General features: G+C 35.9%; 1 protein-coding gene across 2 annotated transcripts in view; it reads right to left on the bottom strand.

Annotated features, from left to right (window-relative positions):
- The window catches only part of Trim37 (tripartite motif containing 37), a 104,714-nt gene that overhangs the window by 21,636 nt on the left and 63,056 nt on the right, over positions 1 to 20,022 (bottom strand). For both annotated transcript variants that reach the window (XM_063250865.1, XM_063250866.1), the window contains 6 exons: positions 18,698 to 18,812; positions 17,364 to 17,582; positions 16,223 to 16,359; positions 8,658 to 8,743; positions 2,388 to 2,582; positions 66 to 374 (listed from right to left, as the gene is read on the bottom strand). In XM_063250865.1, the coding sequence (XP_063106935.1) occupies positions 66 to 374; positions 2,388 to 2,582; positions 8,658 to 8,743; positions 16,223 to 16,359; positions 17,364 to 17,582; positions 18,698 to 18,812 (1,061 nt within the window). The remainder of the gene's footprint in view (positions 1 to 65; positions 375 to 2,387; positions 2,583 to 8,657; positions 8,744 to 16,222; positions 16,360 to 17,363; positions 17,583 to 18,697; positions 18,813 to 20,022) is intronic.

Here is a 20,022-nt window from a genome sequence, read left to right on the forward strand (position 1 = left end):
AACCAATCTTTAGTTTTCCAAATAATATGTTAAAAAATAACAATAATAAGAACATTTTTACTTACAGTTTCTTATGTAACAGCTAGCAACTGATGACTTTGCCAGGAGCTCCATTTCCAAATCTTGTAATCTGCCAGAGTGTTCAGTCCCGCATGCAGCGAGAGCTGTCTGGTCAGCAGAAAAAAGGGTTGTCTGCATGTCTCCAGAAGCAGTGCTATTGCTTTTTATTTCTGAAAGGGTGTTCTTTACATCAGTTGTCATACATCGAACTTCAGCCATTTGAGTTTTGAGTCTTTTCAGCATCTTTAAATCAGAGGGCACTCGCCACATTGCCTGTTGCTTCCTTTGGTCTTTATCTTTTCGACAATATGATGCTGCAAAGAGAAGTAAGAAGTCATGTAAATATAAATTTCAACACTTAGGACATTATTTTGTATCATCAGTATATACAGATGTGTAAAACAAGCTAAGGTATTTTAGGTGGTATTTAAAAAAAAAAATTAAATTCCATTAATGAAAATCAAGTCAAACCCCAGTGTCCTAATTTTATTTGCACCTTCAAAGTTAGGAGTTTGAATCACAAGGAAATCATGCAACTCTAAATTACATACTTAATTTCAAAAGTTTAAAAGTTTGGCCTAATTGCTAATTTACAATAAAAGCATTGTTGCTAGGCTCAGAAGAGTAAGCTTGTGAAAGAACCATGCAGCATTTTTCCCATATGATCCACAGTCCACCAAGATGTCAGAGTGGGTATCTTTCTTTGTTTTCTCTTTTGTGCATGCTAGGCAAATGGTTTATCACTAAGCTACATTCCAAGCCATTTTTTAATTTTTATTTTGAGACAGGGTTTCACTAAGTTGCCCAGGTTGGCCTTGAACTTGCAACCCTGCTGCCTCAATCTCTGAGTAGCTTGAACTACAGGTATATATAGCAGCACCTGGCTGCTACCAGAGCAATTTTCCTAACCCAAACCAGACATTACTTTCTGTTTAGAATCATCATATAGAATTCTGCAGCATTTAAGAAGAACTGACATGGCACATAGCGCCCTACATTATCCAATTCTGCCTTATTGAAAAGGAGCTTTATCTTCCGCCTCCACTGCAAATGTACCCCAATCTTTTGGCATTATAAGGTGAGTATCTTTATCCAAAATGACCCAAATGATTAGGAACAAAAATGTCTCAGATTTTGGCCCATTTGTATAGACCTAATAGGTTGAGCATCCTTTCAAAAGATCCTGAAATACATTAAAATCCCAAAGAATTTAAACATCATGTCAATACTCAACAAGTTTTGGTGGGCCACACATAGTTGTATATGCATATAATTCCAGCAATCTAGAGGCTGAGGCAGGAAAACTCCCATGAGTGTGAGGCCATCTTGGACTACATAATGAGTTCAAGACCAGTCTGAAGTACACAGTAAGACCCTGTCTCAGAAAACAAGACAGACAGGCAGACACACACATTACTTTCATTCTGCAAGTATACAGTCCTTACTACAGCAACTCTATTTCTGTTTGCTACAGAGGGTCTACCTTAAAATTTTGTAGGTAAAAAGGAACAACAAAATTGTACATATATGTAAAGCAGTATATTTTGTTAATATACTGAATATATTTTAGAACACATCAATAAAGTTTTTAAAACGTAATGTAATATTAAGTTCTTAGGTATTCAAAATAACTATCTCTGAGGGTCTCAGAAAGTACAGATTAATATACAGCTTCACCTTGTTTTTATTTGTTTTATAAGATAAGGTTTGCTATGTAGTGTAAGCTGGACTTGAACTCACTGTTGGAGCGTAGGCTAGCCTCCAATTCGCAGCAATCTTTCTGCCTCAGCTTCCCCAAGTGCTAAGAGTTACAGACATGCACTACCACACCTAGCTATTTCCTTTTAACATGTACTTTTGCATATTAACCACCGCTGCTAACTGGCATGCATTTCTAACAAATACCAGTGCATGAGTAACTGATGTTTCTATATGTTTAATTTAGACACAGTTTCTCTGTTTGAAAAACTCTAAGCCTGTTCACAAAGAGGACAACTATAATTATACATGGATTAAACCAGTGATGGCAAGCCTTCTAGAGCTTTCAGTGATCCAAAGGGCTGGATGTGGCACACATGCCCTGGAGTTCACCACCACGGAATTAAACTATCAATTAGACAACATAAATGGTAACTCATTAAGAATCTCCTAAAAGGCATTGTTTATGCCTATAATACTTTTGGGCAATAGTATAAAAGTAATTCGGTTCTTATGTCATTCTTGTGGCACACAAAGAAAAAACTACTCACTAAAAAAACATAGTTTCTACTTAGATGAAAATTAAATGGTTCTTTTGCAGCACAAGAGAAAAGAAGAAATTATTTTACCTGTGGGCGGCAAAAATGAGGCAGGTGGGTGAGGCTGTAAGCCCCACAAATTATCCATATTGTTACTGTCCTTAAGGTCCAACAAATGTATTAAAATTAAAGGATCAATGTCTAATAAACTACTGGTAGCAGCAGAGCATAAATGTGCTCTTCTTGACAATCGGCTGCCGGCACCCACATACCCGTGGTTACTACCTGCAAAGAAAATAAGGCATAGAAAATGTATATTTGTCAAATTCAAGTATGCATAAAAGAACAAACATGGTTAATGTTGTCTGAACACTATCTATACATTTCTCTTAGAAATTCATACTCATGACGAGAAGCACAAAGACAAATACCACAGCATAGTGATTAAGCAGTGGTCTTATTAATACTCAGAATTTAAAAGCAATCATTAACCTCATTTGGAGCCCTAAAAATAAAAAGACAACAAATGTGTACAATGTACACAACTGAGTTTTAAATGAAAGAAGATAAATTCTCATGGTGTAACAGATTCCAAAGAACAAGACAGCAAAGTAAGAATTATCTCCAGGTCTCTGGATGGCAAAATGTTCAATGACAATTTAGTAGACTTTTTTTGGTTTAACATGAGAGTACAATTTGAAGTTATGTAACTAAATTTGTTGATGATCTATACATTACACATATTTGTATTTCTTGGTGCCTAACGTGAAGAAAAACATCTGACTTTTCTCTAGTGATTATTATAATGTCTGGCAATGAGGTATGAAAATGTTCCTTAAAACTAATCCTCAATAATGTGATTTAAATACATTCTAAAGAGACACATCTCTTTAAAAAATGCCACATACATCAGTGGTAGAGTGCTTGCTTGTCATGGATGGGGACGTGTTTAAGTTCTAGGAACACATACATACATATACAATACTACATATGCAAGAAAATCTGAAGCAAAAGTAGACAATAGAAAGATAATGCAATTAGGTCCAGTCAAGCATGGTGAAACACTCCTACAATCCTATCAGTCTAGAAACCTAAGACAGGAGGATTGCAAGTTTGACCCCAGCTAGTGCAACTCAGTGAGAACTTTTGTTAAAAAAGAAACGGGCAGGCCAAGCACGCACCTCCCCTCCCTGGTAAGCGGTGGCGGTGTAGCAGACTGCGGCCCTTCCAGGGGGAGAACCACCAGCAGCTCCTAAGATCCGCGCCATGTTGGAACTTAGGACGCTGTGAAACCAAACAACCAGCCTGCCTCCCTGCTAAGCAATAGTGAACCTACTGCTACATGGCCTAGAGTCAAATATCCCACTTCCTCTACCCCTCTTCTCCTGTGTTCCCACCCCACCCACCCACCCACTCCCCCACCCCCGTTAACAAATCGGAATCAGAAATCTGAGCGTCTCCTGTGAGGTTGACCATAGCAAATAAGGGGGACTTCCTTCTACCATCTCTTTGAAGGCAAATATTTTTATTACTGTTTTGCTCTATTCTAATTAATGGTACTGATCCTATTCAATATTATTTTTTGATAAGTTCTATAATGTTTTGTATTTCATCTCATTTTGATAGACATGATTGAAAGAACAACTATTATAAAGATAACGAAATATGGGGCTGGGGATTTAGCTCAGCGGCATAAGCGCCAGCCTTGCAAGCAGGCAGTCATGACTTCGATCCTGGTACCGATAAAAAGGAAAAAAGACAAAAAAAAAAAAAAAGATAACAAAATATACTGTGATACCTATTACTGTTATCCCGGTAATCTGCTGTGAAGTTCTGTACCAATTTCACTGTACGATCTTAGTTGGCTTTATTCTGCCTTGTTCTGTTGTAGTTTACCACTTTCAAAATAAAATTAAAAAAAAAAAAAAAGGAAGGGGCAGGGCGCCGGAGATAAATCAGCTCAGTGCAGAGACCACAGGTTAAACCCCTATTATCACCTAAGAACAAAACAAAACATAAAACCACACGTGTGTGTGTGTGTGTGTGTGTGTGTGTGTGTGTGTGTGTGTGTGTATGAGAGAAAGTTAAGTATTTATGAGAAGTTCAGCCCAAAATAATTTCAGGGAAAAGTTCTATTATTTAGAAGCTTTGGGTCAATTAGTAATTTGCATGTTTTTCACTTATTTTCAAATTCTTTTGTCCTCAACTGTCCTGTTCTTTTTTCTTAGGATAAGAAATGACATTCTAATGATGCTGCTGCCAATTTATGTCACTGCCAGTTTTTCTTCCCAGTCTCTGTGTCCACTAGCCCTCTCATTAAATTGCAGAAAACTATCCCCTTTTCACACTGAAATTATTACCTTTTCTTTTACTAGAAGTTCCCAAAGTAGACTATATATCAGTTAGCTGGAAAAGACTAAAATATTCCTGGATCTACTGCAGATGTGTTAAGAATACTGGTGTGGGATTGAGGATCTATTTCCAAAAAGCTACTCAGGTATTTACAATGTACAATAAACCACAGGTGGCTATAATGTATAGTAAACTTTGTATGCTGGGATATGGTATCTACTGCTGAATACCTAGTTCTCCTTTAAATATAGAAGTTGCTCAGTCTCCTGGTTAAACACACCTAAAGTCCAAAGAGCAGTTAGCAGTTTCCTGGTTCTCACTACTGTTCTAGGCCACCATTCTCACCATTCAACAAAAATTCCTTTCTTTGGGGTTGTACACTTTGGCTATTCCACCTACATGATCATTCTTCTTCTACTATCATTTTCCAGGATAAACACTAATGGCCTTAGCATCTATTTCAGTTTCTCTCTTAAGAGTTAATGTTGCCACCATTCTGTGCATATGTACCTGTATGTCTCATACATAAGTATACAGCCTAATCAGTATTTACAAACCAACCACAAGATGAAAAAACAGATTACTGGCATCCCAGAATCCCCACTATATTTCCTAAAATTGATCACTACTACTCCCTAATGGTAATCCTGGTCTTAACTTAAAACACCATAGTTTTGCCTTTTTTGAATTTATACAAATTTAATGAGATAGTACATGTTCTTATACCCTGCTTCTTATTCCACATTAGACTTATAACAGTGGCTTATTCATTTTCATCTCAGTATATGAATATATCCAACTTATTTCTCTATTCTATTGGGAAGAATGCGGGTTGCCTCTAGTTTTTGGCTATAAAGAATAAGGCCATTGGCTGATGTGGTAGTGTATACCAATATTCGTAGCACTCAAGAAGCAGAGAGGAGAGGATCACTTTGCATTTGAGGTCAGCCTGAGCTCCAAGGTGAGTTCAATGGCAAGCTAAACTACATAAAGAGACCCTATCTCAATTAACCAGTTAATTGCTCAATCAATCAATCAAGCTAGCCACTAAAAAATAAGCAAGTAACCATTCTTTAAGTGCATATGGAAAAATAAAACATCTCATAAAAAAGCAAATGGATCAGTGACAGGTTCCTTTCCTCTTGTGCCAACCCAGATGAATCTTGCTAAACTGACATCAATCAACTCAAGTTCATGTATTAGAACAAATCTCATAGCCTTACAGTCTAGTCTTACTTTCATATCCTACATATTCACACCCTTAAATTTGTTGTAAATTACCTTGTTTTCCTTAAAAATAAAAAAACTAAAAAAGAATGATGCTGCTCTAAATATTCCTGTAGAAATCTACTGGCAAACAATAGATCAACATTTCTACTAGAAATGATAGTCATAGACAGATATATTTCAATTTTGGTAAACACTGTGCAATGGTTTTTCAAAAGAGTAGTATCAATTTTCATTCCCACCAGCACAGTATAAGAGTTTCCATCTCTCCATATGCTTTCAACACTTAGTACTGCCCAGTTTGTACAATATTAATAATCATGGTTAGTATGCAGTGGGAGTTCATTATGACTTTAAGTTGGCATTTCTAAACCAAGAGTGAACAGAAACTCAGAAACCTTAGAGATAGTGGTTGGAGAGAAACCAGCACTTGAATACTAACAAAAATAAAGGTGTGGATGAAATCACTGGGCAATAAAGTAAGAAGCAGAAGAGGACACGGGCTTGGGACTAAAGTAAAAATGTTAAAGCAAGAGATTTTTAGTTATTTATTATTCAAATACGCAAAATAACAAGCCAGTGTTCACATTAAGTGCAAAAGGTAATGGGTTTGAAAGTCTCACCAAAACTTATCTTGAAATTTGATTCCAAACATAACTGCTAAAAAGTGTAAACAGGCCAGCGATATAGGTCAGTGGCACAGCACTTGCCTGGCAAGCAGAAGGTCCTGAGCTCAAGAAACAAAAAACAAACTGTAGGAATTTTAGATACAAAAAATAAAAAATGTAGGAATTTTAGAGATGATTAGATAACAGGGGTTCTACTTTCATGAATAAATTTATGTCTTTCTTGAGAAACTGGGTTAGGTCCCTCAAAATGGATTACTATGAGTTGTTCCATGCAAGTTATATCTGATGTTTTGGTCTCCTTCACATGTGCTCATTTTCTACTCTTGTACACACTCCTGCAATTTGCAATGAGGCACTTACCACAAGTAGAGATTATGGTAGCACCACATTTTTGGAACTTAGAAATGTGACCCTAATAATAAACCTCTTTTCTTTACAAACCACCCAGTCTCAATCAAGCATTTTGTTATGGCAACAAAAGATGGACTTAAAAAATTGAAACTGAGAATGGGTTTATTACTGGACCAATAACTTCAAACTAGGCAGTGGACAATGATTAGAAAAATTTGAAGAAGCAGATGGAAAATAATGTAAACAGCGCATTTCTTGTGATCTTTGTGAGGATTCAGAAGATAAGGACACAAAGGAAAGTTTGGAACCTCTTAGAGGCTGGACAAATGCTCATAATCAGAATTCTGATAGAAATGTGGACAGTAAACAGAAATGAGGAATGTCTTATTGGAAACTGTAGAAAAGACCATTCTTATTATGATGTAAAATTGTGTCCATATCCTAGTTTATGAAAGACAGAATGTGAGTGTGGTAAGTTAGGTTACCCAGAGAAAAAAATTTAATAACAATATGTAGAAGCCTTATGGGTACTTTTATCCATGAACATCAAGATTAAGGAGCATGACCTAAAGGCATGACCTAAAAACAGAATTTATAATAAAGATGGAAGCAAAATGTAAGGATTTGAAAATTTACAACCTGCCTATAAAAAGAGCTAAAACGGGTACTCAACAAAGAACACAGCTGTCACTTGCTGGAGAGATTATTTTAGATAAAAGGTAGCCAGGTGCTAATCATCAAGACAATGGGACCAAGGTCTCCTATCACATGTTCAAGGGCTTGCTGACCTGGGCCACTTATGATTCTACTCCCTGAGCCCTAGTGCCATGTTCAGCCATACTACCATGGACTCAAGTGTGATTCATGATATGCTTGAGAATCCAAATGGTATGCCTTAGTGGGCCCCACACACTACAGGTATTAAGTCTGAAGAGTGTCCAAATGTAAGAGCTATGGAGGGTGGTGGCTTCCGCTTAAATTTTCAGGATTCTGAATAGAAACTTGCTGAAGGGTGGAACTGCAACAGAAATTACTTGGTGCTATCAGAGGAGAACTGCTGCTCTTGAGATCCCAGAATGAGAGAGCTACACATATCCACATACAACCTGTGAGAATAATCCCTTGGACTTGGACCACCAAAGCCACAGAGCAGGGTTTCCCAAAGCCTTTCAGGCTGATCCCCTATCCCAGTATATAGAGGAAGTGCCACAGGAAAAAAGGATTGTAACCTGCAGGGCAACATGAAATGATAAAACTTACAATGTTTTCTTTAGACACAAATGGCTTTTTCAAACTTCCTTGGGCTCTAACCTTTCTCAAGCCTAGGGTATAGACTGCTACCTCTTCGTCTCCTTAGCCCAGAGGAATGTAAAGAATATACAGATTTTGGAACCAAGAATTAAAATTCCAATTCCCATTCCACAAGAAAAAAGGGGGCAGAAGATAGCTTCTGCTCTAGATATAGCAAGCCTGGCATGATGTACAGCCTTATTCCCATGCTCTTCTGTCTCTTACTATGAAGGTCCTTGGATACAGTGCAAAGGTGACCTACGGCAATGTAAGTCCCCTCCATCTCCTCAAAAGATGGCTTTAAATAAAACCATTTTTTTTTTCCTTTCACCAAAAATGTCTTCCTATGGTCTATTTGGAAGTGTATACATGCTTACTCTAAAAGCCATACTATAATAAATAGCACTTTTAATACAAACTACATAGAGCAGTGACTACCACCTACTAAAGTATGGTCCAAAAAAGAGCAAAGAGATAAGACAAATTGGCTTGCAGGTCTTGGCTGCTATACCTGGAGGTCCTGAAGCAGCTGCATCTTCCATGAGTTCTCCTTCTTCCAATTCCATGTTGTTATATTCTACATCATTTTCTCCAGACCTAAGGATAAAAAAATTCATTATCATTATGTTGTAATGTAATAATGTAATTAACATTTTTATTTGCCCCACTTAAGCAAATTTTGTAATAGTGCACAGATTTCTCCTGTGAAGACAGGATAATTGCAAGTAAAAACTTTTATCAATATTAAACATATAAGTACTTTATGTTTAAGCAACTTCTTAAAACATGAAGATATGTTAGCAACACCTTAAATCAGAAAATCTGAGAACCACAATAAGCAGAATTTTAAAGTGTCAATGACAGTAAAATTAAACTTAAATAATGAATTTTAATATTTAAGAAAAAAAACCACAAATTACTACATATGATTAAAATAACTTGAGAAAAAAACGTTGCTGCTTCCCATTAGGATTCACAAAGTGTCCTATATTAAAAACAAAAAAATATCACTCACTACTAATTAAGTGCTTTAAGAAGTAACACTCTGAAGAATACAAATCAATGCTAGTTTTATACATTTATAGAAATCTTAAGATCGCTTCCAGCTTGACAGTGTAAAGAAACCTGTAGAACTGTTCTCAAGTGAAACTGATGAAAAACATTTCTAAAAAAAACTTGCATAGGGAATGGGGATTTAGCTCAGCACCATAAGTGTCTGCCTGGCAAACACGAGGTTGTAAGTTCCATCCCCAGTACCAAAAACAACAACAACTAAACTATTTATAAGCTGGGTGCAATGGCATATGATTGCAGTTCCAGCACCCTGAAAGGCTGTGGCAAGTGGGACTGCAGCCTAGGCAAATGAGCAAGACCTGCTCTTAAGAGGATTAGAGGTCTGGGAATGATCCAGCACTTGGGAGGCTGAAGCAAAAGGATGGTTATGAGTTCAAGGACAGCCTGGGCTACATACTGAGTTCAAACCCACCCTGAATTACAGAGTAAAATCCGTCTCAAACAAAACAAAGCATAGCAAAGCAAAGCAAAAGAAAATACAACACAACACAGGGGACAAGAAACTCACATTTCAAGAGAGTGATTATCCCAGGGTAAGAAAAACAGAGCTAGAAATATAGCTGAGTAGAGTGCTTCCTTTCATGCCCAATGCCTCTAGTTCAATCCCCAGCAGTATAAAAAAATCCAAGACAAAAACCATTTAAAGATTCTAAAAATAGTCCTAAGGAGACAGTTAATGGAGAAACATCTATCTTCCCACTTCCAAAATAAAAAAATATTAAAATTCGGTTAGAATTTGCATTTGTGGCACCTGAACCAAAAAGCACTCCATATGGTCATACTTCCAAAACTGTTATTCTCCCCAAAAGAAATTCCATTCTAGACTTTCCCACTTCTCATAGCTCCCGAGAAGTTATACACTTGGGAGAGGAAAGAAATAAATATTTCTCCTTTTGCCCCCAGCTACTTTTTTCTGATTAGAAAAAAACTCTATTAAAAAATACAAAGAATCAATGAATTGAAGAGTTGGTTCTTTGAAAGATTAAATAAAACTGACAAACACTTAGCCAACTTTATCAAAAAAAGGAAAAGAGAAGACTCAAATCCATGAGATTAGGATGAAAAGGGCAAAAAATGCAAGTTCGAGACTAGCCTGGGCTACAAAGTGAGCTTAAGGCTGAACTGCATGAGACCCCGTCTCAAAAAAGACAAAAAGAAAAAAAAAAAAAAAAACAGGGCAACAGATCTGGCAGAAATCCAGAAATTTATCTACAGCTACTTTGAAAACTTGTATTCTAACAAGATGAAAAATATAGAAGAAATGGACAGATTACTAGATATACATGAATCACCAAAGCTGAATCAAGTAGATATAAAAATCTTAAATAACTCAGTATCAACAAATAAAATCAGTGATATAATTAAAAACCTATCAACAAAGAAAATCCCAGACCCCAATGGATTCACTGCGGAATTCTATAAGACATTTAGTGAAGATCTAACACCACTACTTCACAAACTCTTTAATGAAATGGAAAGGGAAGCAATACTCTCAAATTCATTCCTGGAAACAAGCATTACTCTGACTCCAAAACCAGAGAAAGACTCAACTCAGCAAGAAAATTACAGGCCAATCTCCCTAATGAACATTGATACAAACATCCTCAGTAAGATTGCAAACAGATTGCAGCCAATCATCAAAAAAGATTATACATCATGATCAAGTAGATTCATCCCAGGGATACAGGGATTGTTCAATATATGTAAATCCACAAATGTAATATATCATATTAACAGAGCCAAGGGCAAAAATCATATGATCATCTCAATAGATGTAGAAAAGCTTTTGATCAAATCCAACACCCATTCATGTTAAAACCCCTACAGAAAATTAGAATAAATGGTCTTTATCTCAATCTGATAAAGGCTATCTATAACAAATTGACAGGCAATGTCATAATAAATGGACAAAAACTGAAAGCTTTCACTCTAAAATAAGGAACAAGGCAAGGATGTCCACTGTCTCCACTCTTACTCAACACAGTCCTGGAAACTTTAGTGGGAGCAGTAAGAGAAGAGAAAAAATAAAAAGAATAAAGATAGGAAAGGAAGAAGTTAAACTATCATTATTTGCAGGTGACATCATACTGTACTTAGAAGACCTGAAAAACTCCAACCAAAAGATTTCTAGACTTAATAAGTGAATTCAGTAACATAGCTGGTTACAAAGTCAACACTCAAAGTGGCCTTTTTATACAAGAATAACAAACTCACTGAGAGAAAAAGCAGGGAAATAATACCCTTTACATTAGCATCCAAAAAAATGGAATATCTAGGTAACAATCTAACGAAGAATGTAAAAGACATCTATACTGAAAACTACATACTCTGAAAAAGTGACTAAAGAGGATATTAGAAAATGGAGAAGTATCTTGTGCTCTTGGGTAAGAAAAATTAATATAGTGAAAATGGCCATACTTCCAAACTGTTATATCTTCAATGTAATCTCAATCAAAATTCCAATAGCATATCTCACAGAATTAGAGAAAACAATCTCAAAATTCATCTGCAACCAGAAAAGACCTAGAATAGCAAAGTAACCCTGGGCAACAAAGATAAGACAGAAGGCATCACAATCCCTAACTTTAAATTATACTATAAGGCTACTGTGATTAAAAAAAAAGTGTGGTATTGTCAAAAACAGACCCAAAGATCAATGGAATAGAACAGAAGATGCAGAAACAACTGCAGACACAATTAATCACCTTATCTTTGACAAGGGTGCCAAACACATTCACTGGAAGAAAGCAAGCACCTCTTTAATAAGCAGTGCTAGAAAAACTAGATTTATACATACTGAAGATTCAAATTGGACCCATATCTTTCACCATGTACTAAGCTAAACTCAGAATGGATCAAAGATCTTAATATCAAAACAGAAACATTAAATCTGCTGGAAGATAAGAGTAGGTAAAACTCTGCAAACATTGGTGTAGGGAAAGAGTTTATAAAAAACTCAGATTGCAGATTGATGAGATTCTTTTCTCATCACAAGAATCAACAGGGATCTCACCCTACTAAAAGCTTTTGCATAGCAAGAGAAACCACCAACAGAGTGAAAAGACAACCCACAATGTGGGAGAAAAGGTTTGCCAGCTATTCCTCAGACAAAAGATTACTATTAAGAACATATAAAGAACTCAAAAAAATCAGTTCTTCCAGATTTAAAGACCCAGTCCAAAAATGGGCATCTGACATGAACATACAAAAAGTAGAAAATATGTGAAAAAATGTTCAGCATTACTGGTCACTTGAGAGATGCAAATTAAAACAACACTAAGATTCCACCTCATGCTGGAAAGAATGGTTAGTATCAAGAAATCAATCAATAACAAATGCTAGAAGGACTGTGTGGAAAAAGGAACCCATTTCCACTGTTGGTGGGAATGTAGACTGGTGCAACCACTGTGGAAATCAATGTAGAGATTCCTCAAAAAACTAGGATTGGAAGTCCTATTCAACTCAGCTATTCCTCTTGTGGGTATCTTCACAAAAGAATTAAAAACACTGAACCACAGTAATATGTAAACCCATGTTTATACCAGTACAGTTTATTAATAGCCAGATCTTGCAAACAAAATAAATGACCACCAACTGAGGGATGGATAAATTTTTATACAATGGAGTACTACTCAGCCATAAAGAATGATAAACTGGACATTTTTATAGGTAAATGGATGCATCTTGAAAACATACTCATTAGTGAAATAAGACACGTGTAAATATATTGTTTCATTAATGTGACAAGCTGAAAGAAAAAACATGTATATGTATATAAAAAATAGTTAACGATAGTTTACTACTGATTTCTTTGAGTTTGCTCAAGAACAAGATTTGTACTGATATTGCTCAAACAACTGAAGGCAGATGCCTTGCGCTCTAGGTGTATGATTTGGGAATGACAATGTACAATGTACTATTGTTACCACCGACTGACATACTTTAAAATTCTGTTGTAGATTTTCTTCTTTTTTTTTTTCTTTTTAATCTATGAATAAATTGGACGTGGAAAAAAAAAAGTCTAGCCAGGGTCACAAGAGGACAAAAAGAGAAGATTGTAAAAAGTTCTAGTTAAATAGTAATAATAATAACATGAATGCACTAAAGATCACTGAATTGCACTTAAAATAGGACTTGTATATATAGCTAAGTTGGAAGGCCCTAGGTCCTAGGTTCAATCCCTATACTGCCAAAAAGAGGAAAGAAAAAAACAAACTACAAACAGCAAAAAAACTCTCAATGGTAAAAAGCCAAAAAGAAATGGGCAAAAACACAAAATTTTATTGACAAAGACATTTTAAATTAAACAAATAAAAAGATACTAAGTATCATTAGTTACTAGGGGAATATAAATTTAATCAAACAAAGGATCTCTTCACAAGAAAATAATTAAAAAATAGTGACAATACTAAATCCAAGTGAGGAATCAGAGAAAATTACTCACTCATACATTGCAGAAGGGAATGGAAAATACTGTAGTCATTCTAGAAAACGCTATTTTCTTTAATAATTACAGATGCAAATGCCATATAATCCAGCAGCTGCATTTATTCCAAAGAAATGATGCCAAAACCTTTATGCATCCCACGTGTCCTTTAATGAATGAATGGCTGAGCAACTGTAGCACACTGACAACATAGACCAGTGGTGGCAAACCTTTTAGAGCTTTCAGCAATATAGTCTGCTGAGATACATGTGCCATAGGTACATCACCACTAATATAGGCCACCAGTCCACAATAAAAGAAATGAACTAGTAGGCCTGGTATAGCTCAGTGGTTTAAGTGCCTGCCTGGTAAGCATGTGATCGTAAGTCTGATCCCCAGTACCAAAAAAAAAAAAAAAAGAGATGAACTAATTCTAATTACATATGCCATAACCTGGATGTATCTCCAGAGAACTATGCTAAATGAAAACAGTCAATCCTTTAAGGCAATAGCAATGAACTTACGGCACACATGTTGCAGCAGGCACCAAGAGCCCTCTCTGTCAACATATGAGCCAAGTTGCCCTAGCACTCAAGCATCAGACAACAGTTGTTTTTTAAAACTAAAACTCAGTATTTGGATTTAATTGCAGTGTTGGCCCTTTGCTGTGAATAAGTGAGTTTGGGGTTGCAACTTGGGCACTTGGTCTTTTGTTTTTTATTTTCTGTGTGTGTATCTTTTCAAGACAGTCTCACTACGTAGTTCAGGTTGGCCTTGAGCTCACTTTGTAGCCCAGGGTGGTCTCAAACCTAAAATGATTCTCCTGCCTCAGCCTCCCGAGTGCTGGGACTACAGGTATGTGTGGGCACTTAGTTTTTAAAAGGTTTGGTATCACAGGTTTTTTCTTTTTGGTACTGAGAATCAAGCTCAGAACCTTACACTTGCCAGGCAGGTGCTGTGCTACTATATCCTATAAGCTATATCCTGACCTTGCCATCACTGTTTTAAGGTTATATGATCCCATTTACATAGTATGGTTTAAAGGACAAAATTACAGAAGAGATGGGTGGTTTCCATGGGCTAACAGGAAGGTTGAGGTGGCAAGAAGGCAGGTATAACCATTAAAAAGTACTAACAAGAATTATTATGGGGGGGCTGGGGATTTAGCTCAGCGGCATAAGCACCTGCCTTGCAAGCAAGTGGTCGTGAGTTCGATACCCGGTACCGATAAAGTGAAAAAAGACAAAAAAAAAAAATTATGGTGATGAAAATAGGTTTTATTTGTGCTGTTCTGTCTGGTGAGAAAGGATCTTGCTATGTAGTTAAGGCGGTCCTTGAATTCACTATGTAGCCCATGCTGGCCTCAAACTTACAATGATCCTACTGTCTCAGCCCAAGTGCCATGTCCCAAGTGCCATGATTACAGGTGTCCAACACAACACCTGACTGCGATGGAAATGCTTCATATCTTGACTATATCAATGTCAATCCACTGATTATGATATTTTATTACAACTTTATAATTTAGGGAAAACTGGGTGAAGTGTATTGGAATCTTTGCATTATTTTTTTTAACCCATGTAAATCTACAATTATCTCATAATAAAAAGAAAAAAGTATCAAAACAAATACACATAACACTACTTACAGAAAGACTATGGAGGGCTGGGGATTTAGATCAGTGGCATAAACACCTGCCTGGCAAGTGCAAGGTCATGAGTTCAATCCCCAGTACCACAAAAAAACAAAACAAAAAGAAACAAACAAAAAACATAGAAAGACTATGGAGAGACAAACTACACGAAGACAAGAAAAAAAAAAAGGATGAATATTTTCCAGTTTAAAAAGATGGTGCTAATCATTATCCAAACAGATTATAGGCTCATTTTCTCATCTATAAAAGGAACGAACCAACCTGTGCTGTTATTTTTATGAATTATAATTACTGAACTATTACAGTAGTTGAAGTTAGAATAAAACACAGTTAGAAAAAAAAAAGATTAAAAAGTCAATTTGATGCAAGGTTTGGTGTGTGAAAGAAGTTTTATTTACATAAAATTCAACTCCCCAGGATAATCTTGAAATAAAACCTAGCAACATAACAGTCAAATTGAAAATAACTACAATCTGGGCACAGTGGTGTATGCCTGTAATACAAGTACTGTGGAAGACTGAGGCAGAAGTATCTCAAATTGGAGCCCAACCTGGTCAATTTAACAAGAACATCTCTCAAAAAAACAAAACAACAACCAAGTCAGGTGTGGTGGCACACGCTTGTAATCCCAGGCTCGGGACACTGAGGCAGAACAATCATTGTGGGTTCAAGATCAGCCTAGGCTACAAAATGAACTCAAGACCAACCTAAACTGTGTAGTAGTAATTAACTAATTAATTAATTAGATGTATAACAACAATATATATATAACATTTTGGATTAAATCCTGGACCAGACAAAGGATACTCTTGACAAAAATTTTTAAAGGTTATATATGAGATGTAAAAGAACTGCTATTTCTACTTTTAAGCCTCAGTTAATGCTTGTAATTTTATAATGGCAGCTAATTTGGGATACTTACATAGTTTCTTCATCAATGTCATTTTCTTCTGTGTTACTTGTTGCTGTGGAACTAGCAGAAGAACTGCTACCATCAAGATGATTTACTTCATCTTCACCAACAAGATCCAGATCCAGATCTCCATCTGAAAGCTCATGCTACATTAAGGCAAAAAACAAGATTTCTATCCCAAATGTTTCACTTGGATCATCCAAGCTAGGCCACGATGTAAGCATCAATGAATACTACCTAGAGAAAAGTCACGCAACCACACAACCACACTGACTCATGTCACTATAAACATATGGTGGTCAATTTCAGCTAGGCTCTCAGTGCAACTGGAAATGCTTCCCAGATTCTACATTAGCTTCTTGTAAGGTTGCTCAAATAGTATTAACTCAAACCATATGCAAGACCCACTGAACCTTTATACTGCCCAAGGTAATTAAATAAATGCAAGTCTCTCATCTCAAAAATAACAAGTACAAAACAATCTTGTCTATATATTCGTATTAACTACAAGTCACAAACTTTTCTTTTGGGAGGAGGGAGCATTCCTGGAGACTAAACCTGGGATCTCTGCAGGAATTTTATTCATAGCCCTTTTTCTCTTTGAGAATGGGTCTTGCCTAACTGGTAAGTTGTTCAGGTCAGGCTCAAACTTGTGACCCTCCTGATTCAGCCTTGCAAACTGTTGGGAATACAGGCATGTACCATCACATGCCTGTAATTTAAGTAAATTATTATCCTTAAATAAATTAAATTCTTAATTTATTATTCTTGTTATTGATTAGCTAGGATGAAACCTGGTAATCTCCCAAATTCCAAATCATTCTATCAGCATATGCAATCATAAAGTACCCTGGGGAATAAAAATGTAACATTTTTAAAATCCACAATTACATTAGTTTAGTTTTAAAAATGTACAACACAATTTGCTCCAAGGACGACATACTTTTCTGTAATGGACTAAAATTTAGATCTTTGAAATGCTTTGACTCAACAACTTATGATTCAAAAACATTAACATTTATACAAGATCTTCAATAATGAAACTCAGTAGACAATATTGTAAATATACTGTTTACCCTACATGTTAGAAAGCATGATACCACCATTTCTATCATTTCTGTTATCAATCTAAAACCGGCTCAATTATTACATGATAATCTTCATTCTGAATCTTTTCCTCATCTTCTTCATCTTCCTTGGTCTCTCTTATACAAGCTGTAGCAGGACTACTTTCAAGAAGCATGTCAGAACATGACCCGGACTTCTTAGCTCGTGTCTCAGGTGTGTCATCAGTTTGGGAGCTAAGCTGATTATCTGGTGGTGACAAGTCTCTTGATTTCTGAGTTCGAGACAGCTCAATTGTAAGTCTCTTTCAAAATAAGAACAGAAAAATTAACATTAGTCATAAAAAGTGCCTCACTGGCACAGCAAGGAAAAAAAAGCTGTTCCTAAAACTATTTCTTGAACTTTGTCCCTCACCCTTTCCTGGCTTTTGTTTACCAAAAAAAAAAAAAAAAATCTATGACAAAGATAAACTTCCCTATTTATGATCATATCTAGCACAAGCTATATATACAATTAGCAAATAAATTCAGTCAGCTTTTTGATTTTTGCAGAGGTGAGTATCGAAGTCAGGATCTTATGAATACTAGACAATTGCTCTTCCATTGACCAACAGCTTTAGCAGTCTGATCCATTCCCTCCAATCCTAGGAATCAAACTCAGGACATTGCACTTCACAGGCAGGCACTGAGCTTCAGTAGTTTTAAATAGTACATATAATGTGAAAATCTCCATACATACACATTTACTCAGATTTTCTTTGCTTGTCTATTAACTATTTTTTACCACTCAATCTTCTACTTTTTCCTAAATTCCACTGGAGAAAAAAAAAATTTTGTCACTATTGTAAAATAAAAATTCATTAACAGATCAACTCTAGTGGTCAATCAACAACACTGAGAGTTCAAAATAGGGAAATTTCAAGTATTCCATAGTTTTAAAATCTTTAAATCCAAGGGCTGGGGTTTAGCTAGGTGGCTCAAGTACTTGCCTGGTGAGTGCAACGTCATGAGTTCAATTCTCCATACCAAAAAACAAAAGAAAACAAAATGAAATCTTTAAATCCAAGACAGCTTGTAGAATAAAATTAAGTTAGTCACTGAGAGAAAAATAGAATTTATTTCAAACTAAAACAGGACTGTGCAATACAACTTCATGAGATAATGAAAATGTTCTCCATTGGTAATGCCAATGTAAGCACTAATTTATGTACAAGCACCAAAGAAATAGTATCTTTATTTTTAACACAGCCAAGTATGCAGAATGACTATTAAACTGGATAGTACACAACGCAAACACACAAAAAAATAGAGAACTGCATAAGCAGGATTTTTTTCCTACAAAATTACAAACGAGTGAATATGAAAAATTTAAAACCAAATGTATCAAGTGAAAAGAACAGAAATAGTACTACTTCTTTACCTCTTTAAGATTATTTATTTGTTGGATATAACTGGTCTGTGCAGCTTCCAACTGTGTGATATACCAATGCTGGTCCCGGCATTTTTGAAAAAAAGTTGGTGAACGTACCTGAAACCTTAAAAGCATAATTTCACATGAAAAACAATCCAATAATAAAATATGATCAATCTGACCTTGAGCCTACAACTATAAATTCATAAAATATTAGTTTAGTTCAGTTTAATTTGTCACTCCCATCCCCAACCTTTCTACTCTGACCTACTGCTATAGTTTAGATCTTAAATGTCCCTCAGAGGCCCAGGTGTTCAAGGTTTATTTATTGGGATGGTCTACTGGGAGGTGCTTGCATCACTATGGGGATTCCCTTGAAGGGGATAGTGTAATCCCAGCTCCTTTCCCTTCTTGTCTCTCACAAACTGGCCATTAAGTGACCAGTTCTTTATTTTTTTGAGTCAGGGTCTCACTTTGTAATTGAGGCTGGCCTTGAACTCAAAGTGATCCTCCTGCCTCAGCCTCCTGAGTGCTAAGATTATAGATATGTGCTACCATGCCTGGCTCCATCATGCAGTTCTATCCCTATGTACTAGTAGCCTTGTCACAGACCCAAAGCAACAGTCAACTGATTGCTGTCAGTAAAAAAACTGTGAGTCAAAATAAAACTTTTCTCTTTCTAAATTGATTATCTCAAGTATTTGTTACAGGAACAGAAAGCTACACAACTATCATTTGATTTTTCTAAGGATTTTAGACCTAATGTAAGAACATGCTGATAATTTAATAAGTAACAGCAGCAGATATCTAATTTCAGTCAAGGATATTCATGCAGGAGAGTAGAAATAAATTCTTTCTCTTTTAATGGTAGAATAAAATAAATATATATTTATTCATATGTAAGTTACAGGAGGCCTTAAATAATTCTTGGGTACATATAAAATTCCAACAGAACCTTGGATTGAGGCTCAAATTTTGTGTGATCATTAAATCAGGGTTATGAGTAACAACATAATTAAAAGCTCACTTCTCTTTTTATAAACTCTATTTATATCATTATTTTAATCTGCATCTTTCATCTTGAGTTCCTTAAGGATAAAAACCAAGTTTAATTATATTTGTTTATAGGACTAGGGTTGAACGGAAGACCATGTGTATTTTAGGCAAATGCTCTTAACACTGAGCTACATCCCAGTCCTTTTAAAACTTTGACACATGGTCTTGTTAAACTGCAATCCTCTGCCTCAGCCTCCCAAATAGCTGGGATTAAAGGCATGCATCATCGTATCTGGCTTAATCCCTTTTTCAAGCCACAGTAAGGCATATAGCAGTGA

The sequence above is a fragment of the Cavia porcellus genome, unplaced genomic scaffold, assembly GCF_034190915.1.
Source record: "Cavia porcellus strain 051 isolate PalLab524CR breed Dunkin Hartley unplaced genomic scaffold, mCavPor4.1 scaffold_6, whole genome shotgun sequence".
NCBI lineage: Eukaryota > Metazoa > Chordata > Mammalia > Rodentia > Caviidae > Cavia > Cavia porcellus.